This window comes from Schistocerca gregaria, chromosome 1, assembly GCF_023897955.1.
Source record: "Schistocerca gregaria isolate iqSchGreg1 chromosome 1, iqSchGreg1.2, whole genome shotgun sequence".
In the NCBI taxonomy this organism is placed as follows: Eukaryota; Metazoa; Arthropoda; class Insecta; order Orthoptera; family Acrididae; genus Schistocerca; species Schistocerca gregaria.
Genome location: NC_064920.1, coordinates 829,884,415 through 829,904,554, shown reverse-complemented (window position 1 = coordinate 829,904,554; position 20,140 = coordinate 829,884,415). Strand labels below are relative to the sequence as shown.

The following is a 20,140-nucleotide window of genomic DNA, read 5'->3' as shown; positions in this document are numbered from 1 at the left end:
CAAGATAAGCTGCAACCATTGTGCTGCATTCTATGTTGGCATGACAATGAACAAGCTATACAGCTTGTTCATTGTCATGAACAAGCATGAATGGTCACCAAAAAACTGTGGCCCAGAAACAGCTGGACCACCAGTTGCTGAGCACACAACCCAAATGAAATTCTTCATTTCAGTGGATGCTTCACAGCCTGAGCCATCTGGATCCTTCCCACCAACACCAGCTGTTCTGAACTATGTAGGTGGGAACTCTTCCTACAACACATATGTCCCCATAACCCACCTGGATTTAACCTTTGTTAATCATTGTCCTTTACCCAACTATCCCCTTCCCTGTTCCCATTTCAGTGCTACATAGTCCTGTTTCACAACTGTACCTGCAGTCTTTTCATTTCTCTTCTTTGCCACAACTGTATGTTGTAATTATTCCATCCTGAATTTTCTGTTGTTTGATATTAATTCAAACTTACACTATAAACATGTCTAGTGAGTGTTAACTTGAGCTGATGAGGGGTAGCCATATACTTTGAACTACTTGTAGTGACTGTAGGGTGTGGGTATGAATGATGATATGGAATTATAGTAATGCTTTATTGCATGAATATTTACACAATAAAAATTTTGGTTCTGTCTGCGGGAGATTAGGGGCTGTGGGAAGGCAGAAACACAGGGTAACAATGTGTTTTGGATTGTAGTTGAAGCACCATCCACCCATGGTACATGTGTGCTAGTCGAACATGGAACCAGGTGAATGTAGGCAGGGGGATTGGTGTTGTCATGTGAAGGTTGGCAGCAGATGACAAACTGCTTTTTCTTGAGTCATGCAGAAGAGATGTGGTGACAGTCTGTCATTCAGCAGGAGGAGCACGCCTGATGATGCCAGTGGCTGGGTAGCTGGTTGGCGAGGTGGGGCACTGTGTACTAACATATGTGCTTTGTTGTCTGCCCAGGGTCAGTGACAATGTGGTTGCTGGGTACAGTGGGACATGGATGTGGTCGGATATGTAAAGGCTTTACATATGTCTGCTTGTGTCTGTATATGTGTGGATGGATATGTGTGTGTGTGTGTGAGTGTATACCTGTCCTTTTTCCCCCCTAAGGTAAGTCTTTCCGCTCCCGGGATTGGAATGACTCCTTACCCTCTCCCTTAAAACCCACATCCTTTCGTCTTTCCCTCTCCTTCCCTCTTTCCTGATGAAGCAACCATGGGTTGTGAAAGCTTGAATTTTGTGTGTGTGTTTGTGTTTGTTTGTGTCTCTATCAACATACCAACACTTTCGTTTGGTAAGTTACATCATCTTTGTTTTTAGATATATTATCTCTGTCAATAGATATGACAAAACTTTAGAAATCACATCATCTTACATACTAAATTTATGATAAACAAAACACAACTATATAATCTTATGAATCTGCAAACATAGTGTTCATTTTCTTCTAGACTAGGGGGTCATTATAGATTCATGTTCAAAGGTCTTGTCCTCTAAATTAAACGTTAAAAGTACTTGATATTTGACATACTTTCTTTGCTTACCAGTAGCCCCTCTTATCTTCACACTACAATGGAAATTTCCAAAAAAATTCTTACTGTACTGGATCTTGTCTTTAAATTGTTCAGATGTACTACACATTGAGCAACCTGTATCGATCAAACAGTTCTCTTCGCACTGTTCAATTTTAATCTTAATGAAAGGACACCCAAAATCTGAATCATCATCTCCGTTATTAGACACTTATGTAAAAGGTCACTTTCAGTTTCATCAAATGCTACCTCTACACTGTATTTACAGTGTTTTATCAAGTTTTCTGGTATCATAGCATTACTTTGGCTACTCATGTTGTCAGGTAAAGATTGAACACAATGAATGGATTTCATAGCACAAGTTACATCACTTATTACAGGAGGGACACAAAATATATTACTGTCAAAATTACACTTCCTACTTCGATCTTCTTTCACTTCATTTCACCAATTTAAATACAAATCTTGACTGGCAACAGCTACCTTATTCCAGAATGGAAAAATATGTATGTTATCGTCATCCTAAACAAACTACAAGAATTTTCACCTTTATTCTCTAGGCTTACAGATAACTCACTTTTACTGCCTGTTTCATTACACATCAATGAAAAATTGCTTTAACTGGTCTGGTATTCCATGATTCTCACTTACATCATCACATACATCACTTACCTTATCAGTATTGTCAATATCATTTGCAAATAAGTTTGAAACTTCATTATTCTTAAATTCCACAAATACCTGATACTCATCATTACCATAATCATCATCATCATCATCATCACATTCTTCCAAAATTACTTAATCAACAACATCATTAACAACATGTCTCGTCTCCATAAAGTCACTTACCTCACCTACAGTTATTTGTAATAAGCTACCTGTGGTGTCATCGCCAGACACCACACTTGCTAGGTGGTAGCGTTTAAATCGGCCACGGTCTGGTAGTATATGACGGATGCATCGGATTTCGGGATCTGTGCTGTGCTTGCACACAAAGATGGATCGCATGATCGCCCTATTGCCTTTGCGTCTAAATTACTCTCTTCTGCGCAAATAAATTATTCACAGATCGAGAAAGAAGCATTGGCTCTCGTATTTGGTGTTGCAAAGTTTCATGATTTCTTGTATGCTCATCACTTTACCATAATCACAGACTACAAACCTTTGACATCGCTTTTTCATCCGACCAAGCCTGTACCTCCACGTACAGTGCAGAAATTCATTCGCTGGTCAATTTTCCTCTCGCAGTACCGCTACGATATCTTGTATCGGTCCACTGCTAAGCACGGAAACGCCGATGCTTTGTCCCGCTTGCCTGTTGATGAGGATAGGGCATTCGATTCCTCCGAACTAGCTTGCATGTTCATTGTTGCGGAAACTGATGACGTGGTCGAATCATTTCCGATTGATTTTCGTCGTGTAGCTACAGCCACAGCTGCCGACCCTGCCCTTGCTCCTGTTCTGCGTTTTGTTGCTACGCAATGGCCCTTGTCAAAGTCACGGATCGGGGACCCGTTGGTTCGCCGCTTTTTTGCTCACAAGGAGAGACTTTTTGTAAGACGTGGTGTTTTGCTGTTGCGTTCTGATAATGATCAGTCCAGGGTCGTGGTACCACATTCGTTACAGTCCTCTGTCTTACAGCTTCTCCACCAAGGGCATTGGGGTATATTGAGAACGATACAACTTGCTCGTCAGCACTGTACTTGGTTCGGAATCGATGCCGCGATTACGAATATGTGCTCTTCTTGCATGGTGTGTGCCGAACAACAATCAGCACCACCATGGAAATTCTTTGCATGGCCAAAAGCCACTTCCCATTGGCAACGCTTACACATTGATTTTGCTGGTCCATTCTGGAATGCTCGATGGTTGGTTGTGGTAGATTCATTTACTAATTTTCCTTTTGTTGTCCAGATGTCTTCCACGATGTCATCTGCCACCATCCAAGGGTTATCTGCTATCTTTTGCATTGAAGGTCTTCCACAGACTATTGTTTCCAACAATGTCCCACAATTCATGTCTGCAGAATTTCAGTCATTCTGCAAGGCCAATGGTATTTAACATCTGACGTCCGCGCCGTTTTCGCCACAGTCAAACGGTGCCGCTGAACGATTGGTCAGGACTTTCAAGTCACAGATGTTGAAGTTAAAAGAGTCGCATTCTCGGGAGGACGCATTATTGCTCTTTTTGTCCTCGTATCGCTCTCAGCCCCGAGATGGTTGCTCGCCGGCTGAGTTGCTCCACGGTCGCCCTCATCGAACCTTGATATCTTTGATCCATCTGCCGCATCAGGTTCCTGTGCAGCAGCAGACACCAGCTTTTGCTCCAGGCAACGTTGTCTACTATTGCCACTATCGAGGTTCACGGCGTTGGCTCGAAGGGCGCATTCTTCGCTGCCTCGGACGTGCTATGTATCTGGTTTTGGGGGCCTCTGGTGAGGTGCGCCGGCATCTCAACCAGCTGCGCCTCTGTCGTCGCACGGGATCTGCTGCTCGCCGTCTGCTTTCAGTGACGGTGCCGTCCGGTCAGCACCCCAGGGACCCATCTACTGGCTTGCCTCAGCCCCAGGTGTTACCAACGCTGCCTTCAGTTTTGCCCTATGGCGACGGGCCGCCGCCACCGCCGTCACCGCCGTCACCGTCGTCACCGCTGCCTGTTCTCCCACCGGCGACGCCCGCAGTGGAAGTGTCGCTGCAACTGCCAGGCGCCTCCCTGGGTCACCTGCCGCATATCGCTTCCCGGGACCAGTTGTCCTCCAACATGGAACTTTTGCCCCCTCCGGACCATATGTCGTCTTCGCCCGTCGGGTGCCCCGGCCCGATGGAGGTCAACCCTTCACCCCTCCTGTCTCTCTACGGGCGCATACACCGCATGTTGGCGTGCACCCTGGAGCCGGTTTTCTGGCGTTTCCTAGCTCCCCGTGGTCCAAATGGCAGGGTGCGGGTGGCACAGCCTTGCCTGTTGTTAGGCTCCCCACCTCGTCGCATACGTCAACATGCGGTCCTCGCCACGGTGGGCGGAAGCCTTATACCACAACCGTACGCCGATTTGTGGGGAAGGAATGTGGTGTCACCGCCAGACACCACACTTGCTAGGTGGTAGCCTTTAAATCGGCTGCAGTCCGGTAGTATACATCGGACCCGCGTGTCGCTACTATCAATTGATTGCAGACCGAGCGCCACCACACGGCTGGTCTAGAGAGACTTCCTAGCACTCGACCCAGTTGTACAGCCGACTTTGCTAGTGATGGTTCACTGACAAATTAAGCTCTCATTTGCCGAGACGATAGTTAGCATAGCCTTCAGCTATGTTATTTGCTACGACCTAGCAAGGCGCCAGTATCCATTCTATTGAGGTTGTGAATCATGTACCATAAAGAGCGACATTCGTCATTAATGGATTAAAGTTAAGTATTCCACCAGCTACGTCCGTTTTTCTCAATTCTAATTCCCTTGTCATGTTCCAGACCTCACGCCAGCCTGCGTGAGCTGAGACGTGTGCATTTCGGCCTCCTTTAGCACCAAGTGGTTGGCTCTCCTGCCAGCCACAACACTACCCAGCTCAGATTTATCAACCACAGCTCTCATTCACATCAATGTAAAAAATACCACCTAATTCAAATCCAATACAGTCATCACCTGATTTACAGACATCAATAACACTGTTTTATGACCAAGAGAAAAAAATTGTTACTATGTAGCACACCAAAATTCTCATTACTCACACATTCCAGTTTGTGATTAGCATCAACATCATTATAATTAAACATAGTATCCCAAAACTTTTTATCAAAACATAGATGAGAAATCTGATTTTGTGTTCAACTTCAGATATGTGTGCCATATCATTAATACAGTTATTATTGTCTAGTTGCAAGTGTAAATTGTGGGTCCTGTGCTTGTTGTGTTTCCTTGCCCCAAAACTGTGGACTTTCATTGAGGTGGACTGCCATTTCCTGAGTAGTTACTTCTATGATTGTTTCTCCTATTAAATTGCCCATAGTTATCCTTGTTATTTCTATTATGCTGATGTTCAAAATTTCTGTCTGTATTAACATTTTGATCCTGAGAGAAGTTATCACTATCTTTGTTTCTGTAGTTATTACCATTGAGATCTCTATCATTCCGATTGCTATATTACATATGTCTTTCTACTGCCTATCCAGCCTGTCAACATATCATAAAAATTGTTCAAGACAATCGTCAGTTCAGTGCCCTAAATCCCACTGCAACCTTTCTGGTAATCTCCTTTTACGTGCATCAATCAATGTCATTTTGCCAAATTGTTTGTCAAGGTGTGTTGATTTCTTATGCTGATTCTTACAAAACTCTTTCAGAGTACTGTGGCTGTTCCTATAATTAGGACCATTCAAAAATTCACTTTTAATTCTCCCCTGTTCAGCTTCTGACCAAAATTTACTTAAAAAACTTTTTTCAGATTTTTGATATGTTTCCCACTGACTTAACTTTAAATTTACCCAAGTCAGAGATTCACCTTCAAGGCATAATTTAACAAATTTAATTTTTTGATTATCACTCATGTCTGACACAAAACTGTCTCTATAGTGGTGCAGAAAATCGACTGGATGTAAACTGTCTGATGGAAAACTTTTGATAAGAATGTTGGACCATTGTATGAATACAGATTTTTCTGAATGCAATTTTACTGGTCTGCTGAAATTTTTTGATCTAAAACACTTACATTAGTTTGCATATTGTTTTCAGCAGTTAAAATGTTTTGATTCACACTAATAAAGTTTTGTTCCATTTTTTCCACTACGACTTTCTGTTCAACCCTGGTGTAATTAACATTCTTCAACTGTCTTGGAGATTCGACTATTAACTCATTTCCCAAAACAATAAATTTATTTCCTGAGACATCAACTTTTTTGTTCACACTTTTTAACCCCTCCAACAATCCATTTTTTAGCTCTGAAACCTGATTACTAAGTTGGTCCATTTGGTGTTGTACCCTATCCATTTTACTATTGTTTTCAGTTTTTAGGTCATCTAATTGTCCTTGTAGAGAAGTAAATTTGCTATCATTGTCTGTCATTATCTCAGTTAATTGATAATTAACTGCATAAATTTGCTATTGTTATCTGTCTTCATTTCCTCTAGTTTTGCCAAAATTAACTGCAAAATATGTTTTTACTGTTTATTTGCTTACTACACTTTCACTCAGCTCGAACATGTCTTCACTTCTACATCATTACTACCCTTGTTTCATTCATTTTGTTCATAAGCACATAAGTTAACAAACAAATTAATTTCACAGACAGCAAATAGTTTGTACTTATCTTTCCTTTTTTATGTCTGTCATCGTAGTTGTAAAGTCCACTTTCATTTCATCCGATCTGCCATTGTTGGTAGTACCTCATCACTGTTAATACGACTTTGTAGGGCAGTCCTCGGTCTACTTTCTTTGCATGATAGAAAATTCATTTATACATAAACTGCCAATAGCACAAATCACTCTCCCTTCTTTTGCAACAGGCAAAACTACGTTATCAGTCAATTGGTCCTGTCGATGCTCACACTTGTAATCTAGCCCTCCCTCACATCGTGTGTTGATTGTCACTCACTAATTAATCCTTTTAATAAGCTTTGAGAGGAGTAAGATTTACAATAAACTTTTTACTTATCTTCTTTTCTCTTAGTTGGCTCCAGTTCTTCACATTTAGGGGTTGAATCTTGAGACTGAAATTTCTGACTTTATATGATTATGCTGAAGTAAGCCTGCTCCATAATTTATGTTTCTGTATCACACTGTCTTTACAATTTCCACTTTAAACCAAAAAATTACATCAGAGGCATGCCCATGACTAACTCATTCTGCAATACTAACTATTTCCCAAAGAATTTACAAATTTTCTTGACAAATGACTTTCTATTAATCCAGACCATTCTTTTATAAATGAATCCAGAAATAAATATATCAGATTGTGCAATTAATAATATGAATTTTAAGTGTACCAGATATTTTGTTATTTCAAATATTTCTAAAAAAAAAAAAAGTAAATCAAAAAACAAAGATGATGTGACTTACCAAATGAAAGCACTGGCAGGTTGATAGGTACACAAACACAAACACACACACAAAATTTAAGCTTTCGCAACCAATGGTTGCTTCATCAGGAAAGAGGGAAGGAGAGGGAAAGAGGAAAGGATGTGGGTTTTAAGGGAGAGGGTAAGGAGTCATTAAAATCCTGGGAGCGGAAAGACTTACCTTAGGGGGAAAAAAGGACAGGTATACACTGGCACACACACACATATCCATCCGCACATGCACAGTCACAAGCAGACATTTGTAAAGGCAAAGAGTTTGGGCAAAGATGCCAGTCGAGGCGGAAGTACAGAGCCAAAGAAGTTGTTGAATGACAGGTAAGGTATGAGCGGCGGCAACTTGAAATTAGGGAAGGTTGAGGCCTGGTGGGTAACGGGAAGAGAGGATATACTGAAGGGCAAGTTCCCATCTCCAGAGTTCTGACAGGTTGGTGTTAGTGGGAAGTATCCAGATAACCCGGACGGTGTGACACTGTGCCAAGATGTGCTGGCCGTGCACCAAGGCATATGTAGGTTGATCCTCATTACCAACAAACACTGTCTGCCTGTGTCCATTCATGCGAATGGACAGTTTGTTGCTGGTCATTCCCACATAGAAAGCTTCACAGTGTAGGCAGGTCAGTTGGTAAATCACGTGGGTGCTTTCACACGTGGCTCTGCCTTTGATCGTGTACACCTTCCGGGTTACAGGACTGGAGTAGGTGGTGGTGGGAGGGTGCATGGGACAGGTTTTACACTGGGGGTGGTTACAAGGGTAGGGGATTTCATAGGGACGAACTAACAGGTTACAAAGGTTAGGTGGATGGTGGAAAGACACTCTTGGTGGAGTGGGGAAGATTTCATGAAGGATGGATCTCTTTTCAGGGCAGGATTTGAGGAAGTTGTATCCCTGCTGAAGAGCCACATTCAGAGTCTGATCCAGTCCCGGAAAGTATCCTGTCACAAGTGGGGCACTTTTGGGGTTCTTCTGTGGGAGGTTCTGGGTTTGCGGGGATGAGGAAGTGGCTCTGGTTATTTGCTTCTGTACCAGGTCGGGAGGGAAGTTGCGCGATGCGAAAGCTGTTTTCAGGTTGTTGGTGTAATGGTTCAGGGATTCTGGACTGGATCCGATTCATTTGCCATGAAGACGTAGGCTGTAAGGAAGGGACTGTTTGATGTGGAATGGGTGGCAGCTGTCATAATGGAGGTACTGTTGCTTGTTGGTGGGTTTGATGTGGACGGACATGTGAAGCTGTCCACTGGACAGATGGAGGTCAATGTCAAGGAAAGTGGCATGGGATTTGGAGTAGGACAGGTGAATATGATGGAACCAAAGGAGTTGAGGTTGGAGAGGAAATTCTGGAGTTCTTCTTCACTGTGAGTCCAGATCACGAAGACGTCATCAATAAATCTGTACCAAACTTTGGGTTGGCAGGCTTGGGTAACCAAGAAGGCTTCCTCTAAGCAATCCATGAATAGGTTGGCATACAAGGGGGCCATCCTGGTACCCTTGGCTGTTCCCTTTAATTGTTGGTATGTCTGGCCTTCGAACGTGAAGAAGTTGTGGGTCAGGATGAAGCTGGCTAAGGTAATGAGGAAAGAGGTTTTAGGTAGGGTGACAGGTGATTGGCATGAAAGGAAGTGCTCCATTGCAGCGATGCCCTGGATGTGCGGGATATTTGTGTATAAGGAAGTGGCATCAATGGTTACAAGGATGGTTTCCGGGGGGTAAAAGATTGGGTAAGGATTCCAGGCATTCGAGAAAGTGGTTGGTGTCTTTGATGAAGGATGGAAAACTGCATGTAATGGGTTGAAGGTGTTGATCTACGAAGTCAGAGATATGTTCTGTGGGGGCTTGGTAACCAGCTACAATGGGCGGCTGGGATCATAGGGTTTGTGAATTTTAGGAAGAAGGTAGAAGGTAGGGGTGCGGGGTGTCGGTGGGGTCAGGAGGTTGATGGAATCAGGTGAAAGGTTTTGTAGGGGGCCTAAGGTTCTGAGGCTTCCTTGAAGCTCTGCCTGGACATCAGGAATGGGATTACCTTGGCAAACTTTGTATGTAGTGTTGTCTGAAAGCTGACGCAGTCCCTCAGCCACATACTCCCGACAATCAAGTACCATGGTCGTGGAACCCTTGTCCGCCGGAAGAATGATGATGGATCGGTCAGCCTTCAGATCACAGATAGCCTGGGCTTCAGCAGTGGTGATGTTGGGAGTAGAATTAAGGTTTTTTAAGAAGGATTGTGAGGCAAGGCTGGAAGTCAGAAATTTTTGGAAGGTTTGGAGATACACCATGAATACTCTAGCTTATCACTAGAAGAGCCAAAATGGTACAGGCCAGTGATAAAGGGGAGATGACAAAATTCAATTTTATTTTTTTTAGGTGACAATTAAATCTTTATTACTCCTCCTCATTGCAATAGGACAGAAAGTTGGTGATTGGAATTTCATGAGAAGATTCAGTCGCAATGAAAAATGCCTTTCTTTCAATGATGTCCAGCCCAAATCCTGTATAATTTCTATGACACTCTCTCCCATATTTCATTATAATACACAATGTGCTGCCCTTCTTTGAATTTTTTTGATGTACTCCTTCAGTCCTATCTGGTAAGGATCCCACACCGTGCAGTAGTATTTCAAAAGAGGATGGACAAGGGTAGTGCAGGCACTCTCCTTAGTAGGTCTGTTACGTTTTCAAAGTGTCCTGCCAACGTAGTCTTTGGTTAGCCTTCCCCAAAACGTTTTCTATGTGTTCCTTCCAATTTAAGTTGTTCATAATTGTAATACCTAGGTATTTAGTTGCATTTATGGCTTTTAGATTAGACCGATTTATCGCATTACCGAAGTTTAACAAATTTCTTTTAGCACTCATGCAGGAGACCTCACATTTTTCATTATTTAGGGTCAACTACCAATTTTCACACCATTCAGATATCTTTTCTAAATCATTTTGCATTGCATCTTGATCTTCTGATGACTTTATTAGTTGATAAACGACAGTGTCATCTGCAAAAACCAAAGACGGCTGCTCAGATTGTCTCCTACATCATTTATATAGATAAGGAACAGCAAAGGGCTTATAATACTACCTTGGGGAACACCAGAAATCAATTCTGTTTTACTCAATGACTTTTCATAAATTTTACGAACTGTGACCTTCCTGACAGGAAATCACAAATCCAGTCACATAACTGAGATGATATTCCATAAACACGCAATTTCACTACAAGCCGTTTGTGTGGTACAGTGTCAAAAGTCTTCCAGAAATCCAGAAACACAGAATTGATCTGAAATCCCTTGTCAATAGCACTCAACACTTCATGTGATAAAGAGCTAGTTGTCCTTCACAGGAATGATGTTTTCTGAACCCATGTTGACTGTGTGTCAATAGACCACTTTCTTCGAGGTAATTCATAATGTTCGAATACAATATATGTTCCAGAATTCTGCTGTATATTGATGTTAATGATATGGGCCTGTAATTTAGTGGATTACTCCTACTACCCTTCTTGAATATTGGTGTGACCTGTGCAACTTTCCAGTCTTTGGGTACCGATCTTTCATCGAGTGAACAGTTATATATGATTGTTAAGTGTGGTGCTAATGCATCAGTGTACTGTGAAAGGAACATAACTGGTATACAGCATGGGCCAGAAGACTTGACTTTATTAAGTGATTTAAGTTGCTTCACTACTCTGAGGATATTTAGTTCTACGTTACTCATGTTGGCAGCTGCTCTCGATTCGAATTCCGGAATATTTACTACATCTTCTTTTGTAAAGGCATTTGGGAAGACTGTCTTTAGTAACTCTGCTTTGGCAGTACTGTCTTTGATAGTATCTCCATTACTATCATGCAGAAAAGGCATTGATTGTTTCTTGCTGGTAACATTCTTCACACACGACCAGAATCTCTTTGGGTTTTCTGCCATGTTTTGAGACAAAGTTTCATTGTGGAAACTGTTGTAAGCATCTCTCATTGAAGTCCATGCTCAATTACAAGCATCTGTAAAAGACTGCCAATCTTTGGGGTTTTGCATCTTGTTTGAATTTGGGATGTTTGTTTCGTTGTTTCTGCAACGGTGTTCTAACCCGTTTTGTATACCAAGGAGGATCAGCTCCGTCGTTTGTTAATTTATTTGGTATAAATCTCTCAATTGCTGCTGATACTATTTGTTTGAATTCAAGTCGCATCTGGTCTACACTTATATTATTAATTTGGAATGAGTGGAGATTGTCTCTCAGGAAGGTGTCAAGTGAATTTTTATCTGCTTTTTTGAATAGGTATATATTTTGCTTATTTTTGGAGGATTACAATATTCAATCTTGCTAAGACAACCCTGTGTTCACTAATCCCTGTATCCGTTTTGATGCTTGTTATTAACTCAGGATTATTTGTCGCTAAGAGGTCAAGTGTATTTTCACAACCGTTTACTATTCGTGTGAGTTCATGAACTAACTGCTCAAAATAATTTTCAGAGAATGCATTTAGCACAGTTATGGATGATATTTTATGCATACCTCTGGAATTAAACATGTATTTTTCGCCAACATATCGAGGGTAAATTAAAGTCACCACCGACTATTATCGTATGAGTCGGGTATGTGACTGAAATCAAACTCAAGTTTTCTTTGAACCTTTCAGCAACTGTATCATCTGAATTGAGAGGTCTGTAAAAGGATCATTTTATTATTTTATTCTGTTTACCATAATTAAAAATAGTGGACCTTACCATTCGACATAGGTAACACCCAAGGAGGGGGGAAAGAGGAGTCATTTGTGTCTACCCCTCCCCCACACCCAATCTGTGGAATCTGGAGTGCAGAATTTTCATTCATTACGTAATTCTTAATACACTTCTAGAAGTGACTTCCTATGATTCTGCTAAGCCTCTTATTTAACCAATTAAAGCATTACTTGGCTTAATTGCAGTGAAACAATACTATGGCTTTAGCAACACTCTCCCCCTCTTAGATAAATTTCTGCCCATGGTTGTCTGGCATTTGAAGGAAATGGTTCTTGTGTTGAACATATAAAAACAATAACAGCAATATATAAAATAAGGAAATGGGAACCACTCCCTTATGTTGGATCAATGAATGAAATACAGAAAAACGTAACAGAAAACAGGATTACAGCATTCAAACTAGCCTTCAAGTGTTAGCTCTTTTTTTAACAGTAGTACACACATTCTCACACACAACCACACCTATGGCCATAACAAGACAGCAAACTGATTGTACTTTGAGTCCCCATTCAAGCTTGTTTAAACTAGGTAATACACTTGTTTATATTGTAGGAATGTAACTCTGTGGAGTTGCCTGGAATAATATCACTGCCTTGAGGTAGCTCAGCTAACCTCTCTGGACTTGCAGTTAGTTGACTCCAGTGGCAGATACATATGGGGGCACCCTCCTCCCCTCCCCCCACCCCTTTACGGGGCCACCCGAATTGTCACCTGCACTGCCCCCACCAGTCAGCCCGCAAGCTATTCATTCATTTCTTTCATCAGTCAACTTGACTGAATCGAGTTATCAAGTAGTTGTACTTTTCTGTGTAACACGCGTGTCCATATCATCATATTTTATACATTTCTGTCTGGCACATAGATAGCTAACACATATCTGCAAGAAAAGTCATGACCATTCTAGTGATCTTGGTACAGTATTCTGTCTGGCATTTGTTTGAGAAAAGTCACATATATTCTACTGTTTTCTTGTATAAAGAACCTTCAGCACATAGAGACTAATCACAGAGATTCTCCAATACAAGCAAATGGACATAAATGCCCTTAATGATCATGATTCTTTTATGTAAGCTTTGTCTCTTTGTCCTAGATCTGACTATCCTACTTTGCACACGATGTACAAAATATTTGCTTGTCTACCTGCATCTCTTGCTACAGTAGAAAGAAGTTTTCACCATTGCAGCATACAAAGACATTGGCTGAGGTCGACAATGAAGGAGGATCGACTAACTGGCTTAGCTCTGTTGAACACTCATTCTGACATTGATTGTCCCTTTGACAATGTAATTAACCAATTTGCCAGGAAGAATAGGCACAAAGAATCCATCATTTAATGAAGAGAACCACAAGTGTAGCTTTTTTATATCATAAGATGGCATTGTCTTGTATGTGTGTATAATCAGTTTAAATAAAATTTCCTTAAATTTTGCATGATATCCTTAGCATCCCCTCCTTGTAGTTTCTCTGTATCCACTGCTGGTTTGCTCTGGCAGATGTTTGTGACAACAAGCTTTGTACCTGGTAAGACAATAAAATTTTGTTTCTATGGAATTGTACAACCTGTTAGTTGTTATTATACATAACCACCACCCCGAGTGCCAAACTTCCTACAGTGGTAACCTCGAAATTTCAACCATGCCACATTTAAAATGTAAAATCTCCTGCACCAGTCCATTGTCCTACAATGTCACAGTTACCTCCAGCTCAACAATTTCTTGCTTCAAGGAATGCCAATCTCCCCTCTCTGTTCCACAAACTTTCTATGCCTCAGTTTTGTACGATTTTGTCAAAACCTGGGTGAAATGTCCAGTTTGGCAGTGGGTAGTGAACCAATAGCAATGCTTCCATTGTTTCCCATCTGCCATTCCAGACTCATGCCACTTCACACCAAACAGGCCAATGATATGTGTTGAATTACCAGTGTGACCTTACCAGTGACAGCACTGTAATGATGCCACGTGATTATTTGCCTAGAAGGTCTGCTACAACAATGAACATGATTCTGGGCAAACAATGATTACCTGCTGCCCCATTTGTCAGTATAAAAAAGGGATCCGAGCTTCCATGTGGGAAATAATGACACTTATTCCAGTGCACACTCCTTCAGTGCCAGTGAATCTATGTTCACTAACATTCCCATGTTTTGCAAAACTATATAGACACACACCAGAGAGCCATGATGGTTGATAAATAATGACTGTCCCTAAATTATCCTCAAACTGTTTCCAACTATTTACCACCTCCCAGACAAAATAAAATGGGTTTGAGTGAGCTTCCTGGACATAAAAGCTAACTACCTGACATAGATTATATGCTATGTTGCAGACAGGCTCGCTCATACCCAAAATGATCTCGTGGCCTGATACCAGTGCACCAGGCTACTCCTCCTCTTCAAGCCACTACAAATCATCACCTTGTGATAGTGTCCACAGGTTTCATCTATGATCAGATGGCTGACACATCTTTGTTTATGATGCACAACTGAATTCTTATTAAAATTGTTAAGGCTTTCATGGCCACTTTTTGACAAATTATCTGTTGGCTTCTGTCTTGGGCTCTTTGGCTGACGTTCATCTGAAGATTTTTCTGATGTTTTTCCAGGCACTCATGCTGGCAAAATGTCAGAAAAATCATCAGATGAAAACTGGTTGAAGAACCCGAGACAGAAGCCAACAGGCAATCTGTGGATTCTTACTATCTAGTCAACACCAGAGACATCAGCATGATTCCACCATCTCTCATTCCTGCTACATTTTTACCTTCATCCACACAATTGGATGCATCTAATGACTCTGTAATATCATTGGTAGTCACTGCCTCTCTCACTCTCAATCTTGGCGACCAAGCACCTATACCCTGGACATTCTTGGTGGCTGAAATGCTCGAACCGGTCTTAGGAGCCGACTTCCTGAGGTACTACCATTTACTGCCAGACTTGAACCGCATTCTGCTTCAGCACCATGATGGCCAATGGCTGATCAGCAGCAAGAGCAGGAACTCCCTTCCTGCCAATGATATGTTGCCGTCTCCTACTTTGCAGTCAAAGATGCCTCTCAATCTTATCCTGGAACATCGAATGCTTCTGGATGAGTTCCGCACAGCTTCTGCCACACATTCCGAATTCTGGTGTTCCAATATGCGAGTAACCAATGACATCCTTCTCTCATGCATCACCAAGACATCTAGCAAGCTTCACACGATTCAAGAGCAACTCACCATTCTGAAATATCTATACCCACTGCCTGATGACAAAGACATTATGTTGGCCTCAAAACTGGTCAGTTGAGAGCCATTACCTAATTGTGTTTGCCTGACCATACCCAGTGTTATTGACAGTGTCTCCATGACTAGGTTGTCTGTTAATGATGGTGTTACATTAACTCCTGTCACTTTGCCCTCAGCCCCCACTCCATGCCACCCCATCCGGCAACAGACTAGTTGTACCATCCATGATGGTACTGTTCATCACATCAGCATCATCACTAGTCTGCCGGTCCACTATCGGTCATGCCGTCTACCTCCCCACAAACTCAAAAAGGCAAAGGCCACTGTGGATGAACTCTTGCATGCTGGTATTGTACGGCCATCTTAGAGTCGCTGGGCTTCTCCTATCTAGCTCGTCCTCAAAAAGGAGAATACCTGGTGACTATGTGGTGATTATTGGTACCTCAATGCCTGGACTGTGACCTCAATGTCTGGACTAAAATAGGCAGCTACACTTTACCAAAGTGACAAGATTTTACACACAGACTTGCTGATGCTACTATATTTGGTGTTGTTGACTATAAAACAATCTGTTTATGGACATCTGTGGGTGATGAGGGATAGTTCTAAACGAATGTCACACTCTGTCATTTAAAAGTATAAGCTGAAAAGTTGGGGCTGTGGTCACAGAAAGCATAAACTATTTGAAGACTGTTACATTGCAATAACTGATACAGGATTATGAGCCCAGATACATTTTCAGCACTGATGAAACTGGTGTCATTTATAAATTACTTCCTGCAAAATCATAATTCATTAAGGGTATAAAATGCCATGAAGGTAAATAAAGACAAGATGACAGTGCTTTTGTGTAAAAAATGAGAGTGCTGACCAATGCCAAGTACATTATGAGGAAACATAATTTGTAAGCAATGTAAATATTGTGTTCCTTTCTCTAAACTGCAGAGGTCAACTGTAGCCTCTGGACCTGAGCTTAATACACTCTTTCAGAATAACAAATGTGCAGTAGTCAATTTCATTTCTTAATGGGAAATAAGTGATGGTACATTGCATTTTACAAACTATGCACATGTTTGTTAATTTCATTTCTTGAAAGTGATGATACATTGTGTTTTACAGACTATGCATAAGTTTATTAACATGACAGATTGTGTTAAATTGTTTCACAAAGGATAGCTGTGGAACAGCTGTTCAGGATGATAATGTTTCCGAAGAAGAATGAAGTATAACTGTTATTTTTCGAAATGTAACATTCCAGAACTTTGTTTGCTGTGGTTATGGCTTCCTGAGTTCCACATCTAAGACTTTTGCAAGTGAAATGTGTGAAATGCTTGTGAAGGAACAGTGAGGTAGGAGCTGGTGTTAACAGTGATGACAATGAATGAAGAAGGAGATAAGAAGGAGGCTATTGCATCAAGTTTCAGTGCTACTGTTGCAAGAAATTGATACCGTCAGCAATTTACTGTCCTCTTTCAATGTAGATAAATCATTTCTTTTATCAGCCATGTGGAATGACAACTTCTTTCATTACAAACACTGAAAGGACAAAACAAACAAGTCATCTATATTAAAAAAAGATTTGTTCTCAGAACAGTGTAATAATTATATACTTACTGAATTTTAGTTTATAGCACAGAATATTGCTAATGTTGTAATTAAATATCACCTACATCACCAAAACACGCTTGAATTATGATTCTGGGTCCTCCTTCCACACACACAGGCAAAACCCCCATTTCAGGAAAATCCTTGTTTAAGAAAAAAGTATTTGGGCCTCAGAGCTTCATTAAAAAGGGCTTTTCTGTATTCTCTCTACAGTCCAATGACTGTTTAGTTCTTTCTTATGAAGGACAGAATAAAGATGAGTTTTTCAGAAAGGAGAATGTTACAAAATTGTATGATAATGAGTTCACCTATATATGTGAAGGAATATGGAGTAAATTTAAGGATACTGTCTGTGAGTTAGAAGGATATCATTTTGTAAGATTTAAAGTAAGTCAGGCAATGAATACAGTTGTTTTTGATAATTTGTCACATTGAGGTCAGTGTATATGACATGCTGCCCGTAATCGCGATGTGATTGACATGTGTAATCACACCTCCATACATATCAAGAGGTCCAAAACGAATAATACGGTCTTCTGCGATTATGGGCAGCATGGGGTTCACGCCTGAGCCTCAGGACGTGCGCTAGCAGTGCATGTCAGGTGTTTCAAGCATCAACTTCATGTCTTAATATCTCGGGATGTAATGGGAATATTGTGATGCAATCAACGGCATTGTGTATGTGCTTTGTCATGCTATGGACTGCTGAAAAAAAATAGGAGGTCCATTTAAAAAACATAAGTTTGTGTTAAAAAAACACAGATGCATTCATTTTAGAATGTTTCCAAATATGTACATTCATGGGCCCCAGCCCTAAATTGATACCAGTGAAAGTCGTTTTCCAATAGCTGTTATTGTTCCAGAGATATTTTGGGTGGACAAGATATCTGGGACACCCTGTATAAAAACTATGTTCAGGTAAATAAGGAGTCCATCATGGCCAACTTCAGAAAAAGCTACTGTTATTACAAACTATGAAGAGAACATACTGAGATTTTAGTCAGACTTTGTACAGAACTGCTAAGGGTAAAAATGTGGACCACACTTCACTCTATCAGAGAGATAGACAGAGAGATAGAGATAGAGAGAGAGAGAGAGAGAGAGAGGTGGAAATTACAACTTGACACTACCACAGTTGCTACTAATTTTTTTCTCTTTGTTATGACATGCACTAATGAACCTGAAAGAACAGTGTTGAAATAAAATTATCAGAGTTAGACAAAAATAAAAGATAATTACATATAAATCTGTCACAAGAGTTTTGTACGTAGTTTACCTCTGGAATTTCTACAACAGCTGTGTCTGTCGCCTGGTGGGTTGTTTCTGTGATTGAAATGTCTGAATGTGAGAGTTCTGTCATTGGGGGACACTTCTGATGCCACAACACTCTGAGATATTCATGTATCTCATTAACAGACAGACCTTCACCTGGAAAGCAAAATAAGTAACAACCTGAGTAGCAACCTGAGTTAATTTCATAAAAGTGACATCAGATAGTTATAAAAATTTATGTTATGACATAAATCAAATAATGGAAAATCCAGGATGGAATGTAACAATACCAGAGAAGGAAAGTTGCTACTCACCATACAGCGGAGATGCTGAGTTAAGATAGGCACAATAAAAAGATTCACACAATCATAGCTTTTGGCCATTAAGGCCTTTGTCAGCAGTAGACACACAGACACTGCAGTGTAGTTTCAGCTCTCTGAGACTGCAGAGCTCTCTGACACAGCCATGAAGTTTCAGTTCTCTGAGACTGCAGACATGTGTGCATGTTGCATGCGCATGAGTGTGCACGTGAGTGTGTATATAGCATCTCTGCTATATGGTGAGTAGCAACTTTCCTGCTCTGGTATTATTATATTATGACATATATAGATGAGAACTGGTGTTCTTCAAAAATGCAATAAAATACAAAATTTATATGGGACTGGACAATCCTGTGTTATGTGATAATTTTTTCAAAGTTGTTCCATACCTAGTATAAAATCAAAATATAAAGACCCATTAGACTGGATTAATTAATCAACACCGAGAAGTGATGGTGAATAGGTAATTATCTTAATGCACATTTTCATTTAGATTTGAATGGTGTGTATAAGTATGAAGCCATCTGGAAGTACTCTGAAATGAGTGGCTAGCCCTTGGGTGAACAGCAAGGACCTTAGCCAGATAGAGGGAGAATCCCCAAGTGAACTCTCAGAAGGGTACACCAGATGGGCCATGGGTTAACGTCAATCGCTTGACCAGGCTTTCCTTTTGAGATGCAAAAACTGGGCACTGGGCTTCTCAAGGAAACTGAGACGTAACTTTTTTTAAAAATTATTAGGAATTAGTTGATACAAACTTGGTGAAAATGTCTTGTCAAAATTATACGGTTTGTATGAGCATCATTAAAAAATACTTAACTTCTTATTCAGTACCTGGTGACCTTGACAAGAGTAGGATTTGCAGAATTACCCTCCATGTGCAATGTGGCTTGACCACATTTAAACATTTTTAAAGATATTTTATAACTCAGAGCAACACAGATTGTCCACTGTAAATAACAGCCCAATAGTGAACTTCAAACTTCCCAACACACATCCTTATATACACTTTTAAACAATTACCCAATTGTTGATTTTACAATTTTCAGTAATTACAACAGAAAAGTATTTCATCAAGTCAATCTGACATGGGAAGCAACAGTATAAACATTACTATGTGTTTCACAGAAACAAGTTAGCCAAGAAACAATGATAAATTTTGTTTTTACATCTGATAAGCAGAATTAACAATGATCTGACAATTTCATTAATTACACAATAACAAAACTAAATTCAGTGTTCCTACCTCATTTTTGACATGCATTTTAACAGACCTTTGAGATAACATTTAGAGTAACTTTGTATTTTAGACAGAAAGTAACTTTTGACGATTTGTTTACATATGCTAGGTTTTGTTATTTCATTAAACCCACATAATGTTTTGAATATCAGTAAAATTTGATAT

The 20,140-nt window shown here is 40.6% G+C and overlaps 1 protein-coding gene across 1 annotated transcript in view; it reads right to left on the bottom strand.

The window, feature by feature from the left end:
- Nucleotides 1-20,140, bottom strand: part of LOC126271938 (cilia- and flagella-associated protein 251-like) — a 681,069-nt gene that overhangs the window by 40,085 nt on the left and 620,844 nt on the right. Inside the window, exon 21 of the mRNA XM_049974362.1 lies at nucleotides 18,420-18,571. Coding sequence (XP_049830319.1) covers nucleotides 18,420-18,571 — 152 coding nt within the window. The remainder of the gene's footprint in view (nucleotides 1-18,419; nucleotides 18,572-20,140) is intronic.